At 42.1% G+C, this 18676-nt stretch overlaps 1 protein-coding gene across 1 annotated transcript in view; it reads right to left on the bottom strand.

Moving 5' to 3' along the window:
• Nucleotides 1–2744: 2744 nt before the first annotated feature.
• The window catches only part of LOC117415563 (signal-induced proliferation-associated 1-like protein 3), a 125335-nt gene continuing 109403 nt past the window's right edge, over nt 2745–18676 (bottom strand). Inside the window, 5 exon segments of the mRNA XM_059026718.1 lie at nt 2745–9554; nt 10291–10372; nt 13316–13448; nt 16372–16518; nt 17104–17290. Of these exon segments, the coding sequence (XP_058882701.1) occupies nt 9411–9554; nt 10291–10372; nt 13316–13448; nt 16372–16518; nt 17104–17290 (693 nt within the window). The 3' untranslated portion in view covers nt 2745–9410.

Raw genomic sequence — 18676 nt, 5'->3', positions numbered from 1 at the left:
CTCCTAGTCTCAGTGCACTCTAACCGGGAGGAGATTAAGAGGTGGATAGGGTCACCTCTCCTAGTCTCAGTGCACTCTAACCAGGAGGAGGTGAGGAGGTGGATAGGGTCACCTCTCCTAGTCTCAGTGCACTCTAACCGAGAGGAGATGAGGTGGTGGATAGGGTCACCTCTCCTAGTCTCAGTGCACTCTAACCGGGAGGAGATGAGGAGGTGGATAGGGTCACCTCTCCTAGTCTCAGTGCACTCTAACCGGGAGGAGATGAGGTGGTGGATAGGGTCACCTCTCCTAGTCTCAGTGCACTCTAACCGGGAGGAGATGAGGAGGTGGATAGGGTCACCTCTCCTAGTCTCAGTGCACTCTAACCGGGAGGAGATTAAGAGGTGGATAGGGTCACCTCTCCTAGTCTCAGTGCACTCTAACCAGGAGGAGGTGAGGAGGTGGATAGGGTCACCTCTCCTAGTCTCAGTGCACTCTAACCGGGAGGAGATGAGGAGGTGGATAGGGTCACCTCTCCTAGTCTCAGTGCACTCTAACCAGGAGGAGATGAGGAGGTGGATAGGGTCACCTCTCCTAGTCTCAGTGCACTCTAACCAGGAGGAGATGAGGAGGTGGATAGGGTCACCTCTCCTAGTCTCAGTGCACTCTAACCAGGAGGAGATGAGGTGGTGGATAGGGTCACCTCTCCTAGTCTCAGTGCACTCTAACCGGGAGGAGATGAGGAGGTGGATAGGGTCACCTCTCCTAGTCTCAGTGCACTCTAACCAGGAGGAGATGAGGTGGTGGATAGGGTCACCTCTCCTAGTCTCAGTGCACTCTAACCGGGAGGAGATGAGGAGGTGGATAGGGTCACCTCTCCTAGTCTCAGTGCACTCTAACCGGGAGGAGATGAGGTGGTGGATAGGGTCACCTCTCCTAGTCTCAGTGCACTCTAACCGGGAGGAGATGAGGTGGTGGATAGGGTCACCTCTCCTAGTCTCAGTGCACTCTAACCGGGAGGAGATGAGGAGGTGGATAGGGTCACCTCTCCTAGTCTCAGTGCACTCTAACCGGGAGGAGATGAGGAGGTGGATAGGGTCACCTCTCCTAGTCTCAGTGCACTCTAACCGGGAGGAGATGAGGAGGTGGATAGGGTCACCTCTCCTAGTCTCAGTGCACTCTAACCGGGAGGAGATGAGGTGGTGGATAGGGTCACCTCTCCTAGTCTCAGTGCACTCTAACCGGGAGGAGATGAGGAGGTGGATAGGGTCACCTCTCCTAGTCTCAGTGCACTCTAACCGGGAGGAGATGAGGTGGTGGATAGGGTCACCTCTCCTAGTCTCAGTGCACTCTAACCGGGAGGAGATGAGGAGGTGGATAGGGTCACCTCTCCTAGTCTCAGTGCACTCTAACCAGGAGGAGATGAGGTGGTGGATAGGGTCACCTCTCCTAGTCTCAGTGCACTCTAACCGGGAGGAGATGAGGAGGTGGATAGGGTCACCTCTCCTAGTCTCAGTGCACTCTAACTAGGAGGAGATGAGGTGGTGGATAGGGTCACCTCTCCTAGTCTCAGTGCACTCTAACCAGGAGGAGATGAGGTGGTGGATAGGGTCACCTCTCCTAGTCTCAGTGCACTCTAACCAGGAGGAGGTGAAGAGGTGGATAGGGTCACCTCTCCTAGTCTCAGTGCACTCTAACCGGGAGGAGATGAGGAGGTGGATAGGGACATCTCTCCTAGTCTCAGTGCACTCTAACCGGGAGGAGATGAGGAGGTGGATAGGGTCACCTCTCCTAGTCTCAGTGCACTCTAACCAGGAGGAGGTGAAGAGGTGGATAGGGTCACCTCTCCTAGTCTCAGTGCACTCTAACCGGGAGGAGATGAGGAGGTGGATAGGGACATCTCTCCTAGTCTCAGTGCACTCTAACCGGGAGGAGATGAGGAGGTGGATAGGGTCATCTCTCCTAGTCTCAGTGCACTCTAACCAGGAGGAGATGAGGAGGTGGATAGGGTCACCTCTCCTAGTCTCAGTGCACTCTAACCGGGAGGAGATGCACAGACAGGGTTTAACAGCATCCTGAACCAAAGAGACTAAGACCTCTGATAAGCCCCGGTTTGTAAAGGAACCCGGGAGAGCAGCCAAGCGATCAGTCCGTCGTTCCTGAGGAGACTACGAGCAATCTTGCCCGTCACCACTTTGCTCATCCTGGCGAGGGAAATCTGTCAGCAGTGGAAGGTGCTTTGGTCTCCTAAATACCTCATGAAGGAGGCAATGTGGGCACAGCACCCTAGCGCCTGGCTGCAGACCTGTACCTGCAGTACCAGCATGGTGTCGGCTGCATGGCATCGGTGGTGCCATCATGCAACACGAATAATCTGTGCAGACTCTACAAGCCTGGATTGGAGTTTCCCCACACACAGGAGAGCGTCCTGTGCCACGAGGTTCATACATCCACTGAGGGGCTCTGCAGCGTACCTGGCATACTGACAGTGTTATGGCAGGGCTTGTCAAATCCTTCTGCAATGATCTCTTGTTAATACAAGGCCCTTTTTAATGCAGAACCGGCTATAATGCGGTACAGTCATGGCTCCCGTTAGCCTCACAATGTCATTCCAGTAGTACTTATATTCTTGTATAAGGCTGAATAAAATACTGCAGCAGTCTCTTAATTATGGCTCCCAACTACAGCCTGGAAAAAGGGGAGCAGTGTTACAATGCACAGCTGAATACAGTGCATTAAAAACCATTTCAAACAAGACAAGCTAGTTTGTAGGAAACATTTATTTTATTGTCCTCCTTCTTGTACATACCCATTCAACTAAAGATGTGAAAAAAGTTTATTTATTTATCAGCAAACAGATAGAATCAAAACAACCACAAAATTAAATATAGATCTCACCTGTATGAATTTGTTTTTATAAAATAAGAATGAAAACAAGATCATTTACACTATTTAATGTACACTACTTAATAAACAGAATATGTCTCCAATATTTCAAACACACAATTATGTCAAAGCAAAGTTATCATCTACATAAAAGGAAACATGTACACTTAAACATATTGTGCTACAAAGAATGCATAAAAAACAACTATTTTATACAACAAGGACAATGGTTTAAAATAACAACAAATAAACTTCAAGAGGATGACACGCCCCCTTTGTAAAAGTTGCCATTTTGTAATAAATAAAGAACTGTAATATTACGCATTTTTCAGCAACAGCTTGAGTTGAATTGATTCCTTTTAAACCATACTTTGCAAGGTGAAGATGTAAGATTTGTTTAACACACTTTTAAAACACTCAATGCAGAACTTAATTGTCATTGATTGGTACCCACTGAGGGAAGGACAGTTTTTTTTTTTTTTAATCAACACATCAATGAATAGATTTATTTATTACCTGCTCATTAATAGTTCTTAAAGGCAATTAGGAGTATCAGCACACCCCTAATTACTAGTGTAATCAATGCATATAAATTACTACAAATAAAAAACTGCTTTATTACAGATCAGCCTGTCCGGGGTGTAGCCTAACCTTCTGACTATTTCTGGGTCTGTTTACCCAACATTATACAGCTGGGGCTCTTTTATTAAGGAGCTCTGTAGCAAAATGTTACAGATTTGTATAGGGTTGCTACAAAATATATACATCATCTCTCTCAAATATATCAAATGTGTAAATATTCATTGGTGGCCATCAGCTATTGCATCACCTCAGAGTTTCCAGTAATTCCAAACATGGTCAACAAAACATTCACCTGAATATGGTGGAACTGCTTCAGCGATACTGACACCAGGTATGTCATCATGAACTGATATAGCCAGCAATAAGCAATTATTTATTATTTTATTATTATTTATTTCTTAGCAGACGCCCTTATCCAGGGCAACTTACAATTGTTACACATTATTTTTGATATCACATTATTTTTACATACAATTACCCATTTATACAGTTGGGTTTTTACTGGAGCAATCTAGGTAAAGTGCCTTGCTCAAGGGTACAGCAGTAGTGTCCCCCACCTGGGATTGAACCCACGACGCTCCGGTCAAGAGCCCTAACCACTACTTCACACTGCTGCCCAGTGTGGAGTAGTGGAGCAATGCATCATAATTGTGTTGTGCAAGTGTCTGTTAGGTACTGTACATTTATGGATAGTGTTTAATGTTTTAGTGCAACATCGTAAAGCAAACGCAATTCATTTTTTTTTTAAGTTTCTATTTGCTATTGTATTCAAGACATCTAAGAAAGTAACTTGAACAGTTCATTACATGATGAATATGTACTTAGTGCAATATCATAAACTCAGAAACTGCTGCCTATGTAAAATCTGTGATAAACTTTTCATTCGTCACAGGTACTACAGCAGAGATTGCCTCAGTGTTGGAATGCAGTTCAGTACCAGTCTCCTGCACAGCTGGAATGACACTGATCTAGCAAAGGAAACAGGACTCTGGTATCTGTGAGCCACACAGGAGAGGACTGATCTGCTGCACACTGTTGGGACACATGGCTGAATGATTGCTTTTTAAAAGCCTACACCCAGTGTTTAGTGCACAAAACACTGACACACAGTATGGTACGCAGGTAACTGTGGATACAGAAGAGAAAACGATTAAAAGCTGTTCATGCAGAGCAGATGCTCTTTAAGAACATGCTCTTGTGTGTTTGCGTTAAAGGCTGGCTACACCCCTAACACTGTCGCTCTTATAAATATGTATCTTTACAACATCGTCTCTACTTGCTGTAGTGTTTCTGGGTACTGCGATTGCAGTTTCTGGGTTTTTTTTTTTCAACAGAATTCAGTTTGCAGATATCCATGTGCTCTAGGTTATTGATTAGCCGAGTGCTGGTCTCAAAACTATGACACTAGGTCATCACATTTTTGTAAGCAGAAGTGAAAAGCTTTGCAGTTGCAGCAGGAGGTCTTTAAATGTTTAATAAGACAGCAATGGTAAAATAGTTACATGAAGAGAAGGTCCAAATAAACACGATTTTTAAAAAAAGGGGTATGGCAACTTCTACTAGAACCAAACTATCCAGCCATCGTTTTTGGAAACAATGGTTTCTATTTACATAGCTAAGTCATGAGTGATTCAAATTCTGTTTTTATGAATACAATCAGGTTTGATATTCCTGAAACCGTTCTGGACTCCCAATGGTTTTTAAATAATGAATGAGCTCCAGCTTTGTGAATCGAACCCAGGCTAGTGGGAAGTCTGGGCTTAAATAACATTAACAAAAAACAATAAGAAGAAAAAAATATTAAAGACATTAACAGTGCAGCTTATGCCAAAATAGTCACGTCACAGATTTACATACAAACACATACAGTATAGACGTTTAAGTGTTCTTCTGAGTTCTGTATAAGTTTCCTATAAAAATTATTTCTCATTCTCTTTAAAATTCCAGTTTTTTTTTGTTACCGTTACAATATTTTTATGTCCTAAAATACAGTATAAATTATAATAATAATAATAATAATAATAATAATAATAATAATAATAATAATAATAATAATAATAGCAACAATAAAACGCTGTTGACAAAAACAGAAGGATCACATTCTTTGGCGAAAAAATGAACCCAGTCCCAGACGCACATAAGTGCACTGCCTTCCCTTTGTTCAGTGAGACTCCTCAGGATCCTGTATCGTCCTACAGATACCCAGATCTGCCTAGGCTGTATATTACACTGCAGAAGAATATACATACATATATATATATATACACACACACACACACACACACACACACACAATTTGTAAAGCTCGCTTATCGTTGTAGTTTTTTCTAATAAAATAAAACTGGAAAGTTGTTTGGAAGATACAGATTATCTAAATAGCAGCAGATTTAAACACAGGCACAATTTAAAGCTGTCTGAACGCTATTAGAACTAACATAGCCTGTGCTCCTAAAGAGTCTGAAAATCTCAAACCGAATAACGTATAAACATTTCAGGTTATAAACGGAAATAGGCTTAAGTTTACTAAAACTAAAAATGCTGGTGAGAACAGTAGATAAAAGAATAAATAAACACACATCGGGACATCTATAAATCGTAAGCTGTATTTCGGATGTCAATGGCCCGTATACGACTCAAGAGCCCCGAGCTGGACCGCACTGGGTCCGCTGTGGCGCAGTGAGGAGTAACAAGCCCAGATGATTCCCCTCCCTCACCCGGAGGAGTACCACAGCCAATGAAACACTCCCTCTAGAAAAAGAGATTTTAAGGAATGTTTTGTGAAGGACTGATTTGTTTTAAAGCCCGTTTTTATTGATTAAAGTTTGCTGTTCATGAAACCCCTTTCAATTGTTTCTGAGCGGGTACGAAGTTTATCATCATTTAAAACGATCCTTAAAGTTTTATGAAGAGGGGTGCAAAAGTATTCATATCTGCTGTTATCTGGATACTAAATCATGGGACCCCTTTAAGAACCTGCCTTTACAAAACCAGATGAGCCAAATGGCCTTATCTCGTTCATTAAAAAAAACATTGACAGCATATTTACTCCCTTTTGTTTTTTACACAGGACTCAACAAGCAGGCCAATTAGACTAACTAAACAGCGTGCTTTACAACACAGGGATGCTGAGAAGGCAATGTTAATGGGAACAGGGGGGAAGCCACAAGGAGTTCGACTGGTTTTAATTGAAAGATTTCAAACAAAAGCTCAAATAATTGGCTACACTATTAACTGAATGGCAAAGTACCACAATCATGAGAACAGCTGTAAGAGTGGCCACAAGGTACACGAGCGACACACATCGTCTTACTGCATGAGGGGAACGTGCACTCCTCTCACATGCCTGTCCCAATCAGAGATGTGATGCACTGGGTACAGTAAAGGCCTGCTGGTTTATCAAGGTTTGTCCACCGTGTAATGACTATTGTACATATTTCTAACATCGGCAGTACAGTCTGTGTTTAACATGTAAAAATATCCCAAAATATTTCTAACCAAGTTACTGATTTTATGCAAGATATATGGTTAAGACCGAGGATGAGATTTTGTTTTCAGTAAATCGTTCCTAAATGTTTTGTGACTGTTACCGTCATTTCTATTCAATGTTTTTTTTTTTTTTCAAATCCCACAAAGTCCATTTTTAAAGTCGGTATAAAATCAAAACCTCATACAGTTGTTTCTGTGCTTTATTTTCTTTGTGTTTTAAGGATATATTTTGGACTTGATCGCTTATGTAACTTGAAATTGATGTCGGCATTTATATCGAGTTTCAGGTCTTGCTTTTAGAGGTCATCCACTGTGAGATAATAAGGATCTGTGAGGTTCAGAATCCTGCTTGAGTTCTTTATGAACAAACAAGTCTGTCTACTCCAAACTGCATTTCAGATATACTTTTCTGTTTGGTTTGTTTACTCTTGCTTGTGCAGGTGCTTGTTATTCACTATACTGCATTTCATTTCAGACGATTGCCACATGTCTATTATTGATCTCTTTTAAGTCAAACACGAGCACGGTTTGTGGTGTCAATTTTGACTGGCATTCTTTTTTCACTTTCTCAAAAAAAAAAAAAAAATCTTCAGAAATTCACATAAAAAGGAATTACAAACAATGAACCGTTTTATACAAATATAGTGTTTTCTAAAGAACATTTACAATTAAACATATACTTATTGATACTGTATCTTCCTGAGCCATTCTCGATCACTGAATCCTGATAAGATTTTAAACCATGCACGAGAAAGTGCAGATTTCACTGTTTGTTGGTTTGTTTTAAAAGCACATTAGAATTGAACTCATTATTACTGTACACAAACTCTCAAGCCTCATCGTAGAGAAGGGAAAAGGGGTCAGTTATTAGACTAACAAAGTCATGACATGACGATTTTGATATCAAACATACAAAAACTGGCTTTCTGCAATAAACATCTTTTAGTGCAGATTTTAAAACTATTACAAAGTCATTTTTAAAGTATCTGAAATATAAAGCTTTAGTATTTGTATTATTATTATTCATACCACCCTATTATACTCTATCCCAAGTCTAGACCATAGTACAACATATAAACTATATATATATGTATGTCTCCTAGTGCACTCCACTTGGGCATGTAGCTGTTTTTTTGCTTTAAATGGTACAGCAGTCAGTGGATCCTCCCTCGAGACTGTGCGACCCTTACAGGCAGACCCTTATAGCGCTGGAATATACAGGTTTTTGATTTCTCTTTTTCCATGGATTTCAAAAGCAGTTCCTGTAACTCAAAATATTTTGGATGCCGTTGTAATCAGCAAGTATCAGCGACTTCAAATGGACCCTGCTGTACCCAGAAAAAGTCACGATCACAATGAGTCACAGTGTGGTTTTGTTTCAGCAAATCAGCCTCATTCAGTTGCCATAGCTTATTGAAGTTGCAGTGTTTTGTAAGGATGCTGGCTACGAGTACAGTGCATTCCTATGTCCTGCTATTCCCTCTCACAGCAGAAGATGGTACATGAACGGGTCAGAATTAGGCTTGCAGCACAACAGTGGCATCTGGAGGCTACCCGGCTCTGATCGGTGTACAATGTGTGTATGCAATGTGTTAGAGCAATACCGTGAGGTTTACACTACAGTACCATTAAAAAAAAAAAAACAACTGAAATTAAATATGCAAACATATAAAGCAGTTATGATATTGGACTATTTAGAAATGATGCACAAAAACAAGAACAAAAAAAACAACAACAAAAAAAACTCACGCTTCATTTGGAAGCAAATTTAAGGTTTAAAAAAAGAAAACGTCTGTTTTCACAGACTTAAGACTGCCCATAAAAATAAAAGCACCTGCTCCAAGCACACCTGTGTGGCTGGCTGTGTGGAGGCCTCCAGAATTCCTTATTGGTGTTTTTTTTTTCCTACTTCCTTGCTTTTTCAAATCCCAGATGCAAATTGTTTGATGTCAGGACACAACGCTGCTCCGAGTCAGTCTGGAAACCCGTTTACCTCAATAGTCAAACTGGTCTTTCGAAATGCTGCTTGTTAAGAAACACAAAAAGCCGGATGATGTCTGTCGATTTCCAGATGAAATCAGAGAAGTTTTTGAGGAGATTTGCACTCCATTCAAATTCTGATGCCCGTTCCTGAAGCTGCTCTTGCTTTTCTGATTTTTTTTCCAGCAATGATTTGGTACCTGCAGACAAACATCCTGGTGGTTGGTGAGAGAACGGAACCACAAATAAATCCTCTGTTATTCTCTCCTGCTAATAAATATGTTGAGCTGCACAGACATTAAGTGGTTTAAACTTTAAATTCTGAAGTTCAAATGTTAAACCGCTTTCGTTTCTCTTTTATTATTTATTGTTTCATTTGTGATACCTGTCTGGTCATTAAGTGCTTTGACACTGTATTAAGACATGTGCCCCGCAATAGCAGTAAACCGGACTGGCTTCAAACAGGAAGTAAAGAGGACCGGCTTGCGCAGCTGCTGCTACTTCCTCTCCACGGAGCTGGTGTAGATGTGGCTGAACTTTTTCAGCTGCTCGTTGGCCGACACAGATTCCTTCTGAAGACGTTGGTTGTTCTCTCTCAGGGTCGACACTTCTGTCAACAGGATGACCTTGTCTTGCTTCTCCTGAAGTACAAACACAAACAGAGATTGTATTTGATGTAAAAGAAAAGCCTCAGCCATATTTCTTGTCACAATAAAGAGAAGGGAGTCATGCTGGATACCAACAGCTTTCGTAGGCACCCCCTCTGGACCGGGACACACAACTCTGTTCTGGGCTGTCCATTCACATTTGGTTGAATGAACTGAACCTATTTAGCCTTGAACAAGAAGAAATATGACTGACAGACTATAGACAGGAACCAGTTTGAACATCCGCTTCATAAAATAAGTATAGAGCACAGTATGTCTGGACCACCCTGTGCACTAGACAGCGAATATCTCCAGTAAAATAGGGGTTCATAAAGTTAACCAAAGCCAGTACTTTAATTCCAGCACAGAAACCAGGAAATTGAAGTGGAGACACATGTAGGACAGAGGGGAGGAGACACTTCTTCACACAGAGAGTGGTGAGGGTGTAGAAGGGTTACCTGACCATGCTGTTGCTGCTGCTGCTGCTGAATCACTGGATTAAAGACATGACTACTTGCTGGATAAATCTGCTACTAAGAAGCGGAGAAGCATGAATGAGCTGAATGATTCCTTCTTATTCAGAACATTTCTTATGTTAACTGTAGATTATGCCTTAATTGGAACACAGCAGTGGTCCTGGAATTGTTTATTGAGTACAGCAGTATTTGAACCCTAATGACCTCAAAGCATTTATTATCATGTGCAAATCCCAATAGTTAGAGTCGCTTACCTTCTCCAGGTCGCTATGGAGCTGTTTCAGCATGACCTCTAACTGATACAGCCGCCCCTTCAGGTCACCTGGAATCTCCTCACTAAAAGAAACAGAAAGGTACAATTACTAGCCATGGAGAGAACTCATCTTTATCACAATAGCAGAGTTTCTTGTCACATCCCTTGTATAGTCAGGTTGAGTCTCCACATCAACCCTGTGAAGCTTCACAACTGTTACAGAGGAAACCCATAGCAGGGATGGAAATCAGACTCCAGTTGCAGAGCAGTTTCACCCATTACAGGTTTTACTACCAGCTTGATTAGCCACAGTGTATAGGCAGCAAGCTGAGGTGTGTCTTGTTAAAACACATAGTAAAACCAGGAAAGGATCAAACTGCTATTCAATGGGAGTCTTATTTCCATCCCTGCATAACATATGCGATTTGCCGGGAGCTGGCTAGTAGACTCCAGGATGTTACTACTGCCCCAGTAGAATTAACTGGGACTGGATACATGAGCGCCCACCTGACCCATAACCCAAAGTTTGTTTAGAGATGGCACTGCCATTGCGTTCATATCAAAAGACACAAACAAGTGTTATGCAAATTCTTTCACAGGATACAGAGCATATGCATTAAAACACACAGCTGTTAGCTCTCCTGGCTGACTACAGTGCACCATCACTGGACTGATATCTGCCACAGGCTACCTTTACCGATTCCTGCAAATCACTGTCACCGACACCCAGATCCATCTGCTGACAGAGCTACAGACTCCTCTACCCTTGTTGAAAGGTGCAGTGTCTGTCTGGAAAGGACCCAGCTGGTATAGCAAATGTTACTTTTTACAAAGACTGACCAACTGTTCCACGCTTCACGTATAACTGAGCAGTGAGGAATCTTTGTTACATTGTGTCCGACATTTTTACAGCTCCAATATCTAAACATGAAACGATCAATTTAACATACATTTTCTGGTGTCTGTTAATGATTTGTTTTGTATAGCTATCAGAACCAGACTTAGTTCACTTTGTTCCCCAAAGGTAGTTTTAACAGTAGGGACAGCATACCCAGAGAGGTATGGTAAAGCATATAACCCTTTGCGGTCCTATGTCGGACCTGGTCCGACATCGCAATTTTCCCTTTCCGGTCCAATGTCGGACCCTGTCCGACATCATCAAAAAGACGTAAAAAACAGGTCTCTAGTCGTTTTTTTCTCCAGAAAAAGCTGCGAAAACCATTCAATGGCTGAGTGAGATCGATAGGAGCCGAGAGAAGCCGAAAAAAAAGGAGGCGTATCTCATGAATACAGAGAGCCTCGGCATCACATAGATAACATGGACATAAACAAACAAGATAGCTGCTTCTGCATCCAGCGCTCAAAGAATATCACAGACATTTGCAGAGCTTTTTTTAAATGTTATAGTAATAAAATAATGACTTGGATCGCATTATTGAGGAGTTTGGTGATAAAACGAGTGATCAGGAGATGATTTATCGGTATGCACGACTATGAAGAGGTATGTGAAAAATACAGCGAACAAGGGGTGGGGCAGGGCTGGAGATGCAGTACTGAGTGTCCTGTTGATATGCGGTGCCTTTTAAACCTGTTTTAAACAGCGCGTCTAAAATAAACTGCGCGTGTGAAAATAAACTGGACCTGACGCGCCTGAGACGCGCTGAATAAATGGACCGCTAAGGGTTAATAAGCATGGCATACTATACTAAATATAAAATACTATATTAAAACATAGGAGAACTGCAAAATGACTGTGGTAAACTTTAAATTGGGCATTTAGCAAATAATGTTTTGCTCCCATTACTTATTCCCTTAAGGGTGACCGAGGCCCATGAGACCAAAACAAAACAAAACAGCCGCACAGCACTTACCCTGTGACACTGATTATACCCAGTGAGTCCTCTCACTACTGTACAGTGTGACACTAGCAACGATGAAGGTTAATAAAAAGATATTCTGTTTAACGTTTTGGAAAACACTCAGATGTTTAGGGTTTGTATTTTTGTTTACAGGTTTAAAGATTTGCAGCCTTAGTCAGAAGGTAAATGCTTTCTACTGTATTGAAATGCTCGCCTCCCCAGTGTTTATTCAGTTCATCTTAGTAAAAACAATAGTTTGACAGTTGGGAATGGCTGGACAATGTAAGGCGATGCAGTATTATGAAAACCATTGCACTTTGAGGGGAGCTAATGGCAACTCCGCTTCAGGCAAAGACAGGACCAGAGACTCCAGGGAACAGTGAAACGAACAGAGAGCTTGTTAAAAACATGTCTGAGCTACAGACCATTTAACACGTACTGTACTCTCTGCCCACGGAGGGCTGCCAATTCCATGGTGTGCCATACATATTACATGGCTTTACATCTCTCAGCCATTATTAACTGGTATCCAACATCAAAATACAGCCCAGCGGTTTCAATCACTTTGAAGATGAGTTGAATAAACAAGAGCAAATCGATTCATCATCGCTGTCAGCAACCAGACAGTGTGAGGAGGTCAAACAGAATGCTATCTTATAGTCCAGAGTGCAAATCAAACGAGGTTATAATGAGGCTGTATAACACACTCGCTCCACCACTCCTAAAATACTTCCAATCTCCACAGCAGCAACAGAACAATGCAACATTGGGGTATATGGGCCCGCCACTAAGTCACTGTGTTCAGTGCTTCACCGGTGTTTGAGGTGCAAGCCAGATAAACAGGGAGGGCTGCATTTTTCTCATCTCAATCATGTGTAATATTTTTTTTTCTTTTTAATACTATTTACATTTTTCTACAAACCAGCTTTTTTATCTTAGTTTTTCAAATGTTACAATGAAAACCACATTTTTTATCACATCATTTCTGTTTTATTAAATTCTATATTTTTTTAATGCAATGGTTTAATTGTTAATTTTGTGTGTGTGCGTGTGTGTGTGTGTGTGCGTACGTGCGTGTGTGTGTAGCGTTGTGGAATCCTTGTGATGAAAGGCACTATATCAATGTAAATGCTTGTTGTAGTGTAGTTGTCATAGCTGCCACAGTACCTGATGGGAGGTGTGATCCTGGGAGTGGCCAGCCTCTCTGGGGCTGCGAGCGTGTGCACTGGGCTGAGTGATGACCTCACCTCACATCCCAGGGAGGGATCATTGAGGGAAAACAGCGACACTGTCCTCTGAACTGCAAGACAACACAGGGAGTGCCATTATCATTCAAGACAACACAGGGGGTGTCATTATCATACAAGACAACACAGGGGGTGCCATTATCATACAAGACAACACAGGGGGTGCCATTATCATACAAGACAACACAGGGGGTGCCATTTATGGAGTGCCATTTGTGCCAAAACTATCGGGACGTTAGTTTGTCAATTTGTTTGTCAATTTGTGAATTTGTGAATTGGTCAATTTGTCCAGCAATTAGTCCATAAATTTGTCAATTCATACAGTAATTCATAAACGTATTTGTTAATTCATCTAATAATTCATTAATTAATTTGTAAATTCATTAATACAAAAGGCTGTACAGACCTGCACATTTCCAATCAACCAGACAAACTTCCCAACGACCAGACAAACTTCCAACTGTCAATATCGCACTGTGTGAAAAAAATGCGACCTTTCTAGCCAATGGGAGCACACACTAATATTTTAATCAATGAAAATGATACTCGCGTCCGCTGATTTTCAATGGAGACTTCCGTCTCACTGCGTGCAAAGCATTGTGGTATATAGAGAGTTAGGCTAAACAATTCTATGGAGTCAATGCAGGCGTTCAAAATGTTGCTGGTTTGCCATGTTAAAAAAAAATGCATAAAACTTTGGAAGTATATTTCACATTTGCCCAAGGCCTTTTGAAGAAAATGGCAACATTAGCAAATTATGACAATACGTAGTTATTATGAAAAATGCTATTTTCTGAGCACTGTCCCGTTCGCTGGCGCATGCGCAGAAACATCGCTCTAAAGAAGCGTATTGATTAAATCATTTAACAGTCCGGTAACACCGGTTACTTTAGAAATACATAACAACATAAAATATTATCAAGACACAGCAATGTAGTACAGTAAACAAACTACCGGCATTTTTTTTAACATGGCGAAAACCAGCAACATCTCGTACGCATTAACTCTCTATATACCACAATGCTTTGCGCGCAGTGAGACGGAAGTCTCCATTGAAAATCAGCGGACGCGAGTATCTTGTTATTATTATTGGCTGAAGCAGTTTTGAGTGAGGCTTGATTTTCGTTGATTAAAATATTAGTGTGTGCTCCCATTGGCTAGAAAGGTCGCATTTTTTTCACACAGTGCGAGATTGACAGTTGGAAGTTTGTCTGGTCGTTGGGAAGTTTGTCTGGTTGATTGGAAATGTGCAGGTCTGTACAGCCTTTCGTATTAATTAATTTACAAATTAATTAATGTTAATTCATTATTAAATGAATTAACAAATACGTTTATGAATTACTGTATGAATTGACAAATTTAAGGACTAATTGCTGGACAAATTGACCAATTCTCAAATTGACAAGCAAATTCACAAAAAAATTGACAAACTAATTGACAAATTCAAGAATTGACAAACAAATTGACAAACTAACGGCCCGATAGTTTTGGCACAAATGGTGCTCCATAGCCATTACTTACAAAGGGAGCCATTACTTACAAAGGGAGGGTGGGGTCAATTGGGAACTGGGCCTCTGTTTACATATCCAATCCTTAGTGTTGCATCATTATTATTATCATTATTATTATTATTATTATTATTATTATTATTATTAACTCACAAGTTTTAAAGTTGTATTATCTTTTAGTAGGTACTGTACTTCACTACTCTCTGATAATAAGACGGGTCCCCTGTAGTTAATAAGACGGAAAACCTTCAGTTATCTGACGTCTGCTTTTTGAAATTGTTCACCTCTTTGAGGCTCAGAATATAATATAGCGAGGCTCACATCATTTTAAAAGCTCCTGGAATTTAAAGAGCTCGGATTGAGTGTGGAAGGTGAATAAGGCAGCAGGGTTCCTCTCACAGTCTGAGAGCTCGGACTGAGTGTCAGTGCAGCACAATCACATGACCCCTGGGCATCTCCTGGGATTCCAGCGACTCCGCATTGTGTGGGAGAGAGGGACGCGGTTCAGGTGACAAGAGTGTCAGGTGTTTGAGATGAGAGGCGCCTCTGTGTGCCTGACAATAGCTGCTTTATAGCACCCCTCCCAATCCCCTGCCTGCACTGACTGCATTAATCAACAGCAACGTCTTTCAATAGAGTGGACAAAGAGGTAATACCAATTTAATCAAAAGATTGCCCCCACCAAAACATTGTATTGTTTTTTACATAAACGTTTAAACACGTAAATGTTATCCAAACGATAAAATGCACATTGCTTAAATGTTTTCAGAAATATGATTTAAGGCCTTAGTTTTTAGACAGCAATACCTTCTTATAGAATGTAATGTTATTCAGAATTCATTCCTCGTCTATTCCATATGCCCATTAGTGTTGTACACACGCAGTCTTGAACACATTACGATTGTTTTAAATTGTATTGGAGGGCTTCTTGCTCTGGGTTATTTGAGTGGTTACCAACACCCCAGGTATGTCAAGGTTTTAGCATTTAAACATGTTTAAAAAGTTTAGGAAATTAAACTATATTATAACACACCTTTTAAAACAGGAAAGGACTTTTACAAAAGACGTTTGTCTAATTTTATACGTTTTTTTTGGTTTACATATTTTTTCCAAATCTCACTTCCAGCTCCAGTCTGACTACAGCAGATAATCTGCACACTGCAGCCTGTGCAGAGGAATACAATGAGTACAGCAGATCTGCTGTGCAGGTAATCTGCACACTGCAGCCTGTGCAGTTACTGTTAATACAGCATGTCAGTAACATACACCCCCTGCCAAAGCAAAATTAAAGCATTATAACAAAAACGTGATCATGACTTATATCAACAGTAAAGAATAAGAAATGGGAATGAAAAATGTAATGACAATTGGATAAATGGTATTTGTTGCTGGGTGTCGGGATGGGATTGCTTGTTCACTGCGATCACTTTAAACAGAGCTGTCCCTGTCCTGAGTGTCTGCTCCCTACCTTCGTATGCTTTGGCAGCGTTGACCAGGCTGGACCACTCCAGGCCGGAGGCGGTGTCCGGGAGGGGCATCATCCCGGGGTCGGGGCGTCGGAGCGGGGTCTTGTCTCGCACCTCCGTCAGGGACAGTTCCGACGCAGAGATATTCGCTGCAGGAAACCACCAGTCACCTCGGTGAACAACAGAAAACTTCCTGCAACGCTTAGTGCAGCATGTGCAAAATATCTAAACTCACTCTGTTACCTGACTTACGCATCAGAAAACTTGAAATATTGAAAACAGTGAACTAGTGATGGGCCCTTATATGGTACAGTACATTTCGATTTACTGTCAGCATGGTCTAACCGTGAATAAACCAAGTTAGTGAAATATAAAATATTGCTGTATAAGGCTTAACTAGCAATGGTCAAGATATACCCAGAAAAATCACGCATTGTCATAGAAAACATAGGGGCAATAGCACTTAAAATATGCAACCTTCCTTATTGTAATTTTGGATTTCAGCTTAAAACAATTGCTGTATGACTGTATGCAAGAATGTCCTAACCAAGCACCATTTAAGGACCATGAGAACTGTGATAAAATGTGGTTTCTACTTGAACAGAACCCCCCTCCCCAACCCTAACCCTAACTCAACCCTAACCCTAATCATAACCTAACACAGAACACACAATAGCAGGTGATGCACTCATTTCTAAAGCACAGTGCTTTTATAAACAGCTGGCAGTCCTTACACTTCTTCTCTGGCAGGCTGGTGACCACTTGAGGCTGGTGCTGCCTGCGGCTGGGCAGAGTGCTGGTGAACAGGAAGTCGCTGGGCAGCGGCGGGTCAAACAGCTGGGCGCTGGCGTAGCTTGGGTCCCTGCGGCCGCTGCAGATACTCTCGTCAGAGAACGTGCGCTGCAGAGGCTTTCTCTGGGACTGCAGACAACAAAACAGAACAGTATAAAACACGGTCAGCATGATGAGAACTACAACACCCACCTCAGCATGATGAGAGCTACAACACCCACCTCAGCACGATGAGAGCTACAACACACACCTCAGCACGACGAGAACTACAACACACACCTCAGCACGGTCAGCATGACGAAAACTACAACACCCACCTCAGCACGACGAGAACTACAACACACACCTCAGCATGACGAGAACCACAACACACACCTCAGCACGAAGAGAACTACAACACCCACCTCAGCACGACGAGAACTACAACACCCACCTCAGCACGACGAGAACTACAACACACACCTCAGCACGACGAGAACTACAACACACACCTCAGCACGACGAGAACTACAACACCCACCTCAGCACGACGAGAACTACAACACCCACCTCAGCACGAAGAGAACTACAACACCCACCTCAGCACGACGAGAACTACAACACCCACCTCAGCACGACGAGAACTACAACACACACCTCAGCGCGACGAGAACTACAACACACACCTCAGCACGACGAGAACTACAACACACACCTCAGCACGACGAGAACTACAACACACACCTCAGCACAACGAGAACTACAACACCCACCTCAGCACAACGAGAACTACAACTCCCACCTCAGCACAACGAGAACTACAACTCCCACCTCAGCACGACGAACTACAACACCCACCTCAGCACGATGAGAACTACAACACCCACCTCAGCACGATGAGAACTACAACACCCACCTCAGCACGGTCAGCATGACGAAAACTACAACACCCACCTCAGCACGACGAGAACTACAACACACACCTCAGCACGACGAGAACTACAACACACACCTCAGCACGACGAGAACTACAACACACACCTCAGCACGGTCAGCATGACGAGAACTACAACACCCACCTCAGCACGACGAGAACTACAACACCCACCTCAGCACGATGAGAACTACAACACACACCTCAGCACGACGAGAACTACAACACACACCTCAGCACGACGAGAACTACAACACACACCTCAGCACGACGAGAACTACAACACCCACCTCAGCGCGATGAGAACTACAACACACACCTCAGCACGGGCCTCTGGGTGCCACTGCAGAGTACTGTTTAAAGTTATATAATGTAGTCTCATACTGAATGCGTTTAGGCAGCATTGTCTGAACCTTTATTTCTGTGATGATTTTTTCATTAAATTCCTTTTTCAGTTCAGCTGTGGTAAAACACAGAGAACTGTGAACTCATAATAAGAAACCACAGTCTCTGTGAAAGTCCTTGAATGAATATCAGCTGAAATGTTTTACGTGGGATGAACACAGGGTTTTCAGATTTGAATAGGTTTCAAAATTTAAACT

Source organism: Acipenser ruthenus, chromosome 7, assembly GCF_902713425.1.
Source record: "Acipenser ruthenus chromosome 7, fAciRut3.2 maternal haplotype, whole genome shotgun sequence".
Lineage (NCBI taxonomy): Eukaryota > Metazoa > Chordata > Actinopteri > Acipenseriformes > Acipenseridae > Acipenser > Acipenser ruthenus.
The sequence above is the reverse complement of the archived record's forward strand: the minus strand, read 5'-3'. Positions and strand labels throughout refer to the sequence as shown.